General features: G+C 43.1%; 1 protein-coding gene across 1 annotated transcript; it reads right to left on the minus strand.

Annotated features, from left to right (window-relative positions):
* Positions 1–1,030: 1,030 nt before the first annotated feature.
* hunk (hormonally up-regulated Neu-associated kinase) lies at positions 1,031–10,818 on the minus strand. The gene is made up of 9 exons (XM_005746597.1): positions 10,081–10,818; positions 7,252–7,544; positions 6,579–6,634; positions 6,243–6,378; positions 6,021–6,148; positions 4,722–4,848; positions 4,436–4,604; positions 4,054–4,216; positions 1,031–3,371 (listed from the first exon to the last, which is right to left on the minus strand). Exons 1-9 carry the CDS (start codon positions 10,318–10,320, stop codon positions 2,623–2,625), a joined length of 2,061 nt encoding a protein of 686 aa, XP_005746654.1. The 5' UTR covers positions 10,321–10,818; the 3' UTR covers positions 1,031–2,622.
* Positions 10,819–11,479: the final 661 nt, after the last annotated feature.

The raw sequence follows: 11,479 nt of genomic DNA on the forward strand, positions 1-11,479 counted from the left end.
GGCAAAGGTTTTCGTGCATTCGGTTACAGCCACGGTTTATTTTGCCGTAAACATGATTCATCGATTTTGCTGAAATAAGAGGGAGAAACTGTTACAACATGTCCTTCACCACCACAATCTCTCACCTCACTTTCTGGAAACAATACGTGTTTAGTCAAAAGCGGCGCCTTTTTGGGTCCTTGACTTTATCAGTTAATGGTAAATTACACAATTACCGCAGCAACACTGAACTATATTTCATGATATTATCTGTCTGTGTGCAGTAATATCCTTCATGCGTAGTATTCCTGGTCAGAGCTTGTTTATGTCACCAGATCAACCAGGGATTTTGAGTAACCGTTGGCCTGTCGTCGATAAACAAAAGGCTCTGGCTTTAACATATTTGAGGGCTCTTCTTGCCCCTCTGCTTTTATCAGCTTAGCCACGCTGATTTAATCGGACAGCCCTGTTTGTGGTGTCCTGTGCATGTGCTTGTTTGTCTCAAAGCTCTGGTGATCCCCCTTCTGTGTCTCGACAGGGCAGCGTCACCCAGAGAGGTTTAGGGAGGCACAGCTGAGTAGATTAGTGTCTATAACGTATGTGTTCGTGAGAAGGAAGGGCTTGTAGTGTATGTGTGAGTGTGTGTGTGTGTGTGCATGTAGCCAAAGCAAGGATCATTCAGCTGTTGCATGGGAGTGTCATGCTTTTTTTTTTTTTTTTAACCTCTCATAGGTGTTTCGTGGGAAATGCATATGGTATGTGAGACAAGTGGCACATTCAGTAACATAAATCCTTTCACACATCGTCATCAAGTCCTCCAGGAGATGAGAGCTTTAAGGATGAAGTATAGATGTCAGACTTTAGGTAAAGTGTACATAAATTAGCAAGAATATTGGATTCTGTTGAGTACCATATTATTACTTAATGATCATAATTAAAAGTTTGCATATTTTCAATAAGTCTCAGATGAGCCATGTGAACATGTGACATGCAAGAATGAAGCCAGACAGCATGCAGGTGCGTTTAAAGAACTAGACAGACACATAAAGGATTCCTTATAAATATTTAAAATACTTTATACAGCATAGAAATCTCTTGACACTCAAACAAAACCATCCTTTACAAAATCTTAAAAAAAGACACCCCCCACCCAAGTCCGTATCAATCTCAGTATCAACCAGAAAAAAGGTACAAAGACATAATTTCAAATGCTGACAACACAAGTTTGACTCATGCAACTTTTCATTTGGACATGAAGAGATTCTACAGTATTTTAACAGTGAGAAGCCTCGTGTGCCCATGGAAGCCTTTTTTTTTTTTTTGTTCGTTTTTTTCCCCCTTTGTTTTGTACAGGCAACTAATTTGTGACAGTGTCGGCTCAGATAAACGTCTTAAACTTCTGTTCATACAGAACGGAGTAAGCAACAGGAACACAGGAGCTGCACTGTTATTTACAGGAACATTTTTCACATGTCTCAGAGCTCTTGGCAAATACTCATCATTGCAGTTAACACTTAAGACTATTGCACAAACTACAGCGTTAAGACAAAAGGAAGTGAATTATTTCCACAGATGATCCTAGTAGCAGTTCTTTCCACTTTCATACACTCAACCTGTGGTGAGGTTGATCTGTTTCATAAGGCTTTTGATGCTCTATTCTTTTTTCTTTTATTTATTTATTTTATTACAAACTGACTAGGAACAGGCATATCCTGCTGTGAGAAAGTCAAGACTTTTACAGATTCCCTGTGGGTCTTAGAGGTGAAGCAACACTTGTGGATAAAAAAGTTCAGTGCTGAGTGAAGGTTTATGAGGACGTTTATATAAAAGTGAGAATATGCTTCTGCTCTTGCAACCTACGGCTATTTTAGTGTGTTGATTCTAATGGCAACACTTACACACTGCTACACTGTGACACGATCCACACAAGCATGTCACAGCCGACTGCTGCTCCACATTTAATGCATGAATAAATGCAGTGAGGTAAAAGATGTTAAACACCGTTCTAAGTATACGTTTTGGTTTTCAAGAATAGTGCAGTGAGCTTCTTCATCCGGTCAGCATAGGACATAGTGCCGGCTGACTGGATGTCAGTGGCTATTATACAGAGTTTTCACAGAGACAAAACATTTATACATGTAAAATCAGGGTTAGGGTAAAAGTTGGGGTCTGTTAGCTGGTGTGAATCAGTTTGCGGCTCAATTAGTAACCAGTTACACCAATGTTACATAAGAGAGTATCTCTAAGTTGGTCTATAATACATCGTTCAGTGTGTACTCGTGTGTGTGTGCTTGTGTCTGTGTACAATTGTTATTGGCAAGGCTCATATTACACAATGTCCCATGTCCATTCCGTATTTAGGACACAGAGAGATTTAGTCATTGCTCATGGATCCGTTCAGATCTTATCTCCTCCGTGTCACTTCTCACATTACATAATAAGTGTGGTAACAAGAGGTAATACATTTTATATTCTCACCACCTTTTCTTTAAAATAAGTCTGTCATGAAAAGTGGCTCAGTCGCAATAAAGGGACAGTTCACAGTTCAAAAGGCCGCTCTGGAAAACCTCTCCCAACATAAAAATGTTGAAAGGGGCATCGAGTTCAGTCCAACTTTTTTTTTTTTTTAAATCATCTTATAACTCAGCAGAGGGTCTTTAGTGCACCTGAAGCACAGAGGAGAGTCTGCATGGGGTAGGGAGGAGGGGACACGACTTCCTCGATGACTTGTTCTGGCCGAAATGTAAATGGCTGCAGCTGGACCTTCTTCTTTAGGATCTGTCCGATTCCCATCGAGGGGAATTTGCTGCGATGCGTTGGGCTCTCGGGATCGCTGCTACCGCTGCTGGAAGGAGGACTAAAAGCTGAGGTAGGATTGAGGGGACTGAAAGCAGACTTTGGAGGGCTAAAAGCTGAGCTCCCTGGGGGACTTCCTATAGTGCTGGGAGGGCTACCACTAGTGTCAGAAGAACCACACCAATCTGTCGAGGTGCTCTTCTTGGGCTGTGGATTGACAATGAGGACGGGCGGACTGGGGATTGTGGCTTTTTTCAAGTAAGAGGAGTCAGGCTGGAAGGCGGAGACGTGGCGGGGAGGGGACAGGGTCCCGTTAGTCAGCTTGTACCAGGGCGAAGATGGGGTGTCTTCGATTTGTTCGGCTTTGGCGAGCGAGCCGAAGGAATGCATGCCAATCGGCGACGGCGCGGGAGGAGCGGGAATGTTGTGTTCTGGGCTCGTGTTGACTTGCGGAAGGGTGGCCAGGCGCCTCCGTTGCTGTGGCGTGTTGGGGAATAGAGGGTGGATCTCTAGGTACTCCATGGAGGAAGAAGCAACTGTGCCCGGAGGTGCCAGAGGTGAATTACGATGCCCACCAGTTATGGCACGCAGTAAACCTGAGGAGGAAATTAGAAACACTTTAGCTTTTGTGAAACATTGTTTTTACTGTAATATTTAATGAAAATTAAAATAAATTCATTAAAAAAAGTGAGAACCCCATCTTTTCTTAAACCTCTGCCTGAGTAGCCATTGTCTGTATGCCATTAACAAGATCCTGACAGACACAATGATCTGACAGCAGACGTAAAGCCAAAGGTACAGAAGACAAATCTGTAATTTCTCAATACCACTTAAAGGTAAGTGAGAAGGGAGTTTAGGTGTGTGCTAAACTCTCTCTTGCAAGCTTGAGTCAGTTCAGTTATTTCTATATCATGAACTTACTTCTGCACTATGCTCTCTTAAGTAATTTCTGATTAAGATTTTAGTGTTTGTGTTTGCCCCACGAGTGACTGGCAAGTTGTCCTGGATGTTTCCTCTCAGATGGATGAGTGGGTGGTTAGATGGATGGACGAACAGACAAACAGTGGATGGATGGATGGTGGGATGGATGGATGGATGACTGGGTAACTACGTGTGTGTGAAACAGGTCGCTGTACAAGAACATGCATGCTCAGTCAACCTACCCTGTATGAATGAAAGTAAATAAAATAGATACAATAAATAAAGTGAACATTTAAAAAAAACTGCCTCCTAATTGTTGTTTTCATTATTTTTGCACTCAACTGTGCAAATCCTCACCTGTTCTGTGCTTCTTCTCCTTGCTGGGCCCCTTGCTGACAGCCAGGTAGACGGGCGTCTGTTTCGGGGGTATGGTCAGCTTATCGACGTGCTTCCTCCACTGGGTCTGGAAGTATTCGTTTTTCTGCTTTTCGCCTCTCTTTTTCTCTTGGAACTGCATCTCCTTAACACACACACAAGCAACATTTGTTGTTGATGACTAAATGCTTTGCGTCATCCCGTCACAACAGTTTATTGGTGTGAAAAACACTTCTGGTCCTTTTGAAATATTACTATGACAAACTCCTTGGGAAAAGGATGTGCAAGTGAGTAAAATATTTTTTTCTCACTAAACTCACTTTACTCACTGACGTCAAACCGGAAAGTATATGAATACACATACCCTGTATTCTTTGGAGAGTCTCTTCATTTTCTTGTTGAGGAGGAAGTAGACCGCCAAAGTGTGGCAGGCGCGATTGGTGAGGACGGCGCTCAGAACTTCACTGTGCTTGTAGCCCATCTTCTCCGTCATATGCAGCAACACTGTGTGGTTGATTTCTTCAATGTGGATCCTTAACGCAAAAAAAAAAAATATATATATATATTTAGCAATGCTTGACAAATTAAGCTTTTAAATGCAAACTACAACAAACACAAACTCAGAGCAATTTAAATCTGTGTACATCTACCTGTTGAGGTATGGTGCCCCTGTGTTCTTATTGGCCAGCTGAAGCCAGGAGTCAGCCATCACCTGGTGGATATTGGGACGCTTGTTGGGGTCTGGCTCAAGTAGCTTCTTCAGAAGACAGATGGCAGCTGAGAAATGAGAAAAATCAAAAGGTGTATATGTGTATTGTTATTCTTTCTGCACGCTCATCAACACGTAAAACAGGAGCAGCTTTCTCGGTGCTGAAACATGTTACGACAAGTTTTAGAATCATGTTGTGTTATCATTGTGTTTATTCCCAGGCCACAAACTTGGCTCTCTTCCTCCACATCCTTAAGGTTCAAGATTCTTTTGAATTACCAACGCTGCAAAGTGAAACTGCTTATGCAACAACAAAATAGATGAAACTGATAAAGTTATCATTATTAAGTAAATTGTTTCGTAACGAACCCAGTTGCGAAGTCAGATGCATGTCGTTATACTATAATAGGTGCTTATAAAAGTGAGTTATGGTATCGCCCCTTAGTTTGCATATAAGCGAAATGCAAACAACTGTTCTGACGTGCCGTGAAGGAGTGACTGCAGAACCAGTGCAGAGATTGTGAAACGAATTTGACACCGTCATACCTATGCACACCCTTTCCACAACACACGCAAGCTTCTGAGGAACTACCTTTGAATTTATCTGTGTAATTATATCTAAATATATGTGTAGGACATTTACACTATATTTAGTGACTCTAAGGCAAAGTCAAGCCTATGAACAATTTTAGTTTCCTAAAGTCTACAAAAACATTGACCAAACCTCTCAGGAAGTGAATCATTTGTTTTAAGAAACAAAAAGAAAAACTGTAGAAAAAAATCTGAATCTGTGCCAGCGTCTTCACTGGAAGAGCCACCTAATCCCTGATAAAGAGGCACAAAAGGTTATCATGTTTTCGCCTCTGATGGAAAGGTTACTAGTGAAATCACCGAGAATTTCTTGCTGTCGCGTGCAATGACTTGCACGAATGTACATCCCTCCGCCCGTCACCTGTTTTTCTGCTTTTTTGCTTTTCGGTTTTTAACTGCATTTAAGCAGAATATATGAAAACAGAACTTCTTTTTGAAGGGTTTAAAATAAGATGTCATAAAGAATCTTAAATATGTCAAAGACACTAAGCCTCAAGTTATTTATCCTTTTGCTTCTAGTTTTAAGTAAGCAGCTTTTAAAATCATTTTTCGAAATTCTGAAAGCCAACCACTCAGATTTCCTTCACCCTCCACTTTTACGTTTTATCTGCACACAGCAGGTTTGTGCCGTCGTGTTTTCATTCCTTACCTGTTGACAGCGTGGGAGGTAGCGGGTTCATCTCCTTGTCCACCATCTTCTGGTGCAGCGCCCGAAGACTGAACGGCTCCACGGTGAACGGGAGTGTCCCAGTCAACATTGCGTACATGTTAACACCACTGGAAGACCCAAATACACACTTCAGCTCTCTGTGAACTCATTAAATAAAACTGATGTTTATTATCAACTGTCTTAAAACAACTTTAAACTCACATGGACCAGACATCCACTTTTGGTCCATACTTTTTCCTAGAGAGTAGCTCAGGGGCGGCGTAAGCTGGACTTCCACACTGGGTGCTGAAGGGATCAGAGTATCCCAAGATGCCAGCACAGTTACTTAGGCCAAAATCTGAGAGAAAGGAGTGGTGGGGAGAGTGGGTTTATTATTTTAACTTGCCCATTAAAGAAACACAGGGGTGTTAGCACTTAGGTGAGAGCTTAGGGAACATTACTCTTTTGCATGTGGATTCTTTTATGTCTGAATACATGTACAGAATTTCTGTATAACGTTTTGTGCACATAAAAAACACTGAGAGCATCGGGGCTTACCTATAAGCTTTATGTTGTCCTGCTCATCCAGTAGGAGGTTTTCTATTTTGAGGTCCCTGTAAAACAAAGGTCCAATGTTTATATTATATAACCTTATATTAGATGATTAGATAACCTTTAGTATCACACAATCTACCCCCCGCTTCTTGAACCGTGACATAACCCCTTCTAATGTGGATCATGCTGCTTAATTTTCATAGTCTATTGTGTATCTTTAGATCCCTCCTCAGTAGCAGAAATCCTGTTATCCACAGAGGCCATCTCACTGTGATAGAAATTCAGTTCCCAGGCTCTAAATAACAAAGACTATTCCTCACAAGAGCTTTGGGAAACATATGCAGAAACAGTGCATGTTTTTTCCATAAATCTTACATAGATTTTGATAAAATGTTTGAGAAAACCCTAGAATTAACAATACTGTGACTGCATTTCTGTAATGTTTTTGCTCTTCACACCTAAATGGAAAACATTAAATTATTACAATGTAGTTATTGTGAAGACAGATCTGCTTTCATGGATTAATAGTCATGTGCATAAGAAAGACTTAACCCACACTTTGGGAAAGAGGATCATGTCTGACCCAGAAGTCTTAAAGTTAACTTTGACCCACATCGAATGGCACAGTAATTAAATGCTCATATACTAATGTTTTGGGGGTTTTTGGTTTTGTTACCTGTGAACCACACCAGCCCTGTGCAGGTGCTCCACAGCCAGCACCAACTGCCGGATGTACTTCTGCGTCTCTCTCTCATCCAGGCGTTTCTTGTCGTAGATGTGGTTCATGAGGTTCCCACCGGGACAAAGCTCCATCACCAGGTAGTAGCTGTTCTCTGTCTCCAAGATGTCCAGCAGCTGAGTGATGTTGGGGTGGCGGATCATCTGCTGGATGTGACCTTCTCTCCGAAGGTTCTTGGTAACATATGAGTCCTTCTTGGCCTTCCTCTTGTCGATCACCTTCACCGCCACCTGAAAAAGAAAATGCAGGAGGAGAGAGGAGGGTGAGGTTATATTTATATTTTACAAAGTACTAAGTTAACAGCGATTGTTGGCCTTGTAAACTGTGCAGTATGCAATATTGTGAATATCCATGGAGAAGGGAGCACAGTGCTGATTTCAGAGCGCCTAGGCGTAACAGGTGAAGAGCTGCTCGGAGTATGTAACTCAAAACTGACCTCTCCCTCACAGCTGTTACTAGTGGGGGAGCTACAGGGCCCTGCAGCTGAGGGGGAAGAGTGTGTGTGTGTGTGTGTGTGTGTGTGTGTGTGTGTGTGTGTGTGTGTGTGTGGACATGGAGGGGTTAATGAACCATCATAAACTGGGAAAATGTTACCCTATATGCTGAGAAGGCACCAAGGCCAAATGGACAGTTAACATTCCCCCATATGTCTAGGTTTAGTTGCAGCCAAACACACAAAAAGCTGAGACAAATACAGATGGAAAGCCACAGAATCTCCTCACGAACGCCCCAGAACATGTCCTTTAACTCAATGACTCTCCTTCAGTTTTATTGATAATTACATTCAATAACATACCCATCTACTCTATTTCATCCATGTCTCCTTGTATCCCGTCTAGACTGAGTTCAAGAGCATGGCTACCACGCACAACAAATCATCTCAAGGAGAGCCCACAGACATGGAAAGGCATGACAAGTGAACCTAATCACCATATCCATTAATGAAATGGTGAGGGCCAAAGTGGTAGTGTGTGCATATGTGTGTGTTTTTTCTTTCTTCTGACCTTCAGCTTGTCTTTCATTTTTACTTTCATCCTTTCAGGACTGGTAATTGATTCAGTGCTGAAAACCTTTTTACAACTGCTAATTAAACCTGCCTGTATGTGCATGCATGTGTGTGTGTGCAGTGTTCTGTCACGATAATAGATGTCCTGTGTTTACACACTCCTAATAAGGAGTGCAGGGTATGTATGGGGTGGGGTGGGCACTGTATTTACAGTCGGCTACTCTATATGAGGAGGGGGTGGGATATAGAGGGGGAGGGGTGTGCACTCTTGCCTGGGGGCTATTGAGGGATTCGGTTGTTTATCATCAGGCGCCCCTCAGACAGAAAGGGGGTGGTGTGTGTGTGTGTGTGTGTGTGTGTGTGGGGGGGGGGGTATGGAGGGGAAAGTGGGTTGCAGACATTAAAAAAAACCCCACACATATGACCTCCTGAGCTGCCTGCCCATGACAGCCCCATCTCTCGCCTCTTCTCACCCCCATACCCCTTTTCTGCTTTTTAAATTCCATGCATTTACTTTGACTTTCTAGTAATGTAAAACAAACAAAAGTGGGGGTGGGGGGATCTGGGAATCCTCATGCATTTCCTTTTCACCCCCATGTACTTGAATAAACTCACTACCCTCCTGTACCCCGCAAGCGCCTGTTGGACGCCTGCATTCAAATGAGTGAGGGAGAGTGTTTGGATGTGCGATTGCCAGCGTTTGCATCATCCTCAACAAAGACAGTGTGAGTGGGTGGGTGAGAGGAACATTTGCTTTACAGCAAGGGAGGAGCTGGGTGTGATCCGAAATATTTTTAATATGCAAATTTAGGAATTTTCAGTGACAAATTATAGCCTGTGCATTACCTATAGAAATGGTATGCATTCAATGCAGGAGCGAACAGTAAAAAAGAAAGAAAGAAAAAAAAGGAGACGTACTTGTTTTTCTAATATGCAAATTTTTTGGCTCCTTCTCAAAAAAAGCCTGAAGAGACAAAGGCAACCAGTGGCCAATGGTAGCCCGTATCAAACCCCCCCTGCGATGGCGGAATCATAATGAGGTTGAAGCCCATTTATCAACGACAAGATTTCATATTCAAGTAGCAGCTCTGCTCTCTTATAGGCCCGGCAGTTTTCTTCTCTGGTCCTGTCACACTCTAGCGCGCCCACCGCGGGGATACGGTGAGATCACCAGCAGCAGCAAACAAAGCATAGGTTCAGAAACGCAGGGCGATCGACGCGTTATCCGCAGGGTTGGAGAAGAGACAAACACCCATAGATAACTGTGTCTCTCTCACGCACAATTAGCAAATATTGTCACTAGAGGAGCTCCTGCTGTGCACAACCTATACTCGGCATTCAGCAGCTGCTGGTGGGACGCCGCATGCGCTAATTAACAAAGGCGCAGCGCAATCAGAAGAGCTGATCACTTTCTCTGAGGAGAGAACCACTAATTAGGAAGTCCTGGATTGGCGCATTGCATCGCAATATAAACAACTTTTCCCACTGTTCACATGCAGCCGAAAGGAATGCGTTGCCAAGCACGCATGGCATCTGATTCTGTCCATTGAAATGTAATTTAAAACCACCACAGACGCAAAAAATGGTGAGGCACAGTCAAAATTAAAAAGAAAATTCATTAAAATGACAAAAAGGCAATGAACTATAAGAGTCAAGCCAACTGTTAATTCCAGATGACATGTCATGACATCACAAAATAGATTAAAAAATAAAAAATAAAATATATGACACACACATACAGTCTGTCGCGGTCCGCTTACCTTTTCTCCTGTTAACGCATGGAGACCTTCTCTAACTTTGGCGAACGACCCTTCTCCCAGCTTCCTCCCGATCATGTAGTTCCCGACCCGTTTGGTGTGGTAAAAGTTCTTGAGGATGTCCGTTACAGGACTGCATAGGGAGGCCGGGAGGATACTCTCATTCCCGGCACTGTTTGGAATTTTACCCTCGTATAACCCGTGCCCGTTGTCCACTACCATGTCGCTGTCTGCAACAGGCATCACAGCTCCCTTGTCAAGTGTCCCCTTTTAACAAGGGAGGATAATACGCAGTCCGAATTACACCCACTTTCAATGCAGGTATTAAATGCTTAACGTCCGGTAAAGTATCTTAACTCCGTTATCTGCGTAATAAGAAATTACGAGTACCGGAGCTTGCGCCACCTGTTCACCCAAAGCACCAAGTGAGCTCACTCAGCAGTTTCCGAGACCACTGTGAAGTTAATGAATGAGTTTAGATTAAAAAAAACGGTAGAAAAAAGGGGGGAACAGACTCAGTGACTTAAGTTAGTAACCTGACTGCCACGATCTATTTTAACACTTAGGTGGGTTTTTAAAAAAAAGCATAACAACAAGCATCGGCTCTAATGAAGGTGTGCTCTGCCTCTCTTCTCCAAACACGTTCGTCTCCTGATTAGTCTGAGAACAAGCAGCGTGTTTTGCAGTTTGAAGCGACTTTCCCGGTCCTCCGTGTGGGCGTTGCTTAGTGCGAGAGGGTAAGAAAAAAATGCACATGTTGTTGGTAGCCGGGGTAATTTTCAACCCAATCAGCGAAGGTGGGCGGAGCACGGGTACAGCTCCACCCGGTACCACCGCCTCGCCGTTTTGCTGCATGCGCTTGGTGGTGCGCTCGGATTGTAGGTGTGAACAAGAATACACGTGTAGTCAGGAGAGGGAGACAGCAACAGAATAACTATACATATTTATATATTTGTTTTAGTCCTCTTTTATTTCTGAGTGATTAATTTAGGCACAATTGTGCGTAAAGTAGCCTTCTAAACCAACACACCCATGCCTGTGCGCCAAGAGGATTCGCTTTAGTTAGCTGCAGTGGCACATATACAATGACACATATGCCACTGGCAATAAATCATCCAGTTTAAACAATGTCTCTGACCAGCTAGCATATATTCGAGGATTTTTCTCTCTCCTCTCTTGTGGTTGAACCCGGAGTTCTGCCAAAAATAGAAAGTTGTACTCCAGTAAACCAGAGTCAGACAAAGAACAATTTTCCTCCTCGGTGGCTGAGGTGTAGTCTCTGGCCTAACTAACGCTGGTGTTCATCACTCAAAGGAGGACACCTGCAGGGAGGGGCGAGATTTTCCTACTCGTTTGTCTTCGGCTCAGGTTTGCCTGACCTAGTGTATGTTTTCCTACTCGG

Source organism: Pundamilia nyererei, unplaced genomic scaffold, assembly GCF_000239375.1.
Source record: "Pundamilia nyererei isolate P.nyererei 1_Seehausen unplaced genomic scaffold, PunNye1.0 scaffold00180, whole genome shotgun sequence".
Lineage (NCBI taxonomy): Eukaryota > Metazoa > Chordata > Actinopteri > Cichliformes > Cichlidae > Pundamilia > Pundamilia nyererei.

Coding starts and splice junctions, on each gene's coding strand:
- hunk (XM_005746597.1), bottom strand. CDS start 10,320: ATGCCTGTTGCAGACAGCGACATGGTAGTGGACAACGGGCACGGGTTA. Junction 4,605..4,721: donor GGGGCACCATACCTCAACAG/GTAGATGTACAC, acceptor TTTTGCGTTAAG/GATCCACATTGAAGAAATCA. Junction 3,372..4,053: donor GGAGAAGAAGCACAGAACAG/GTGAGGATTTGC, acceptor TTTCCTCCTCAG/GTTTACTGCGTGCCATAACT.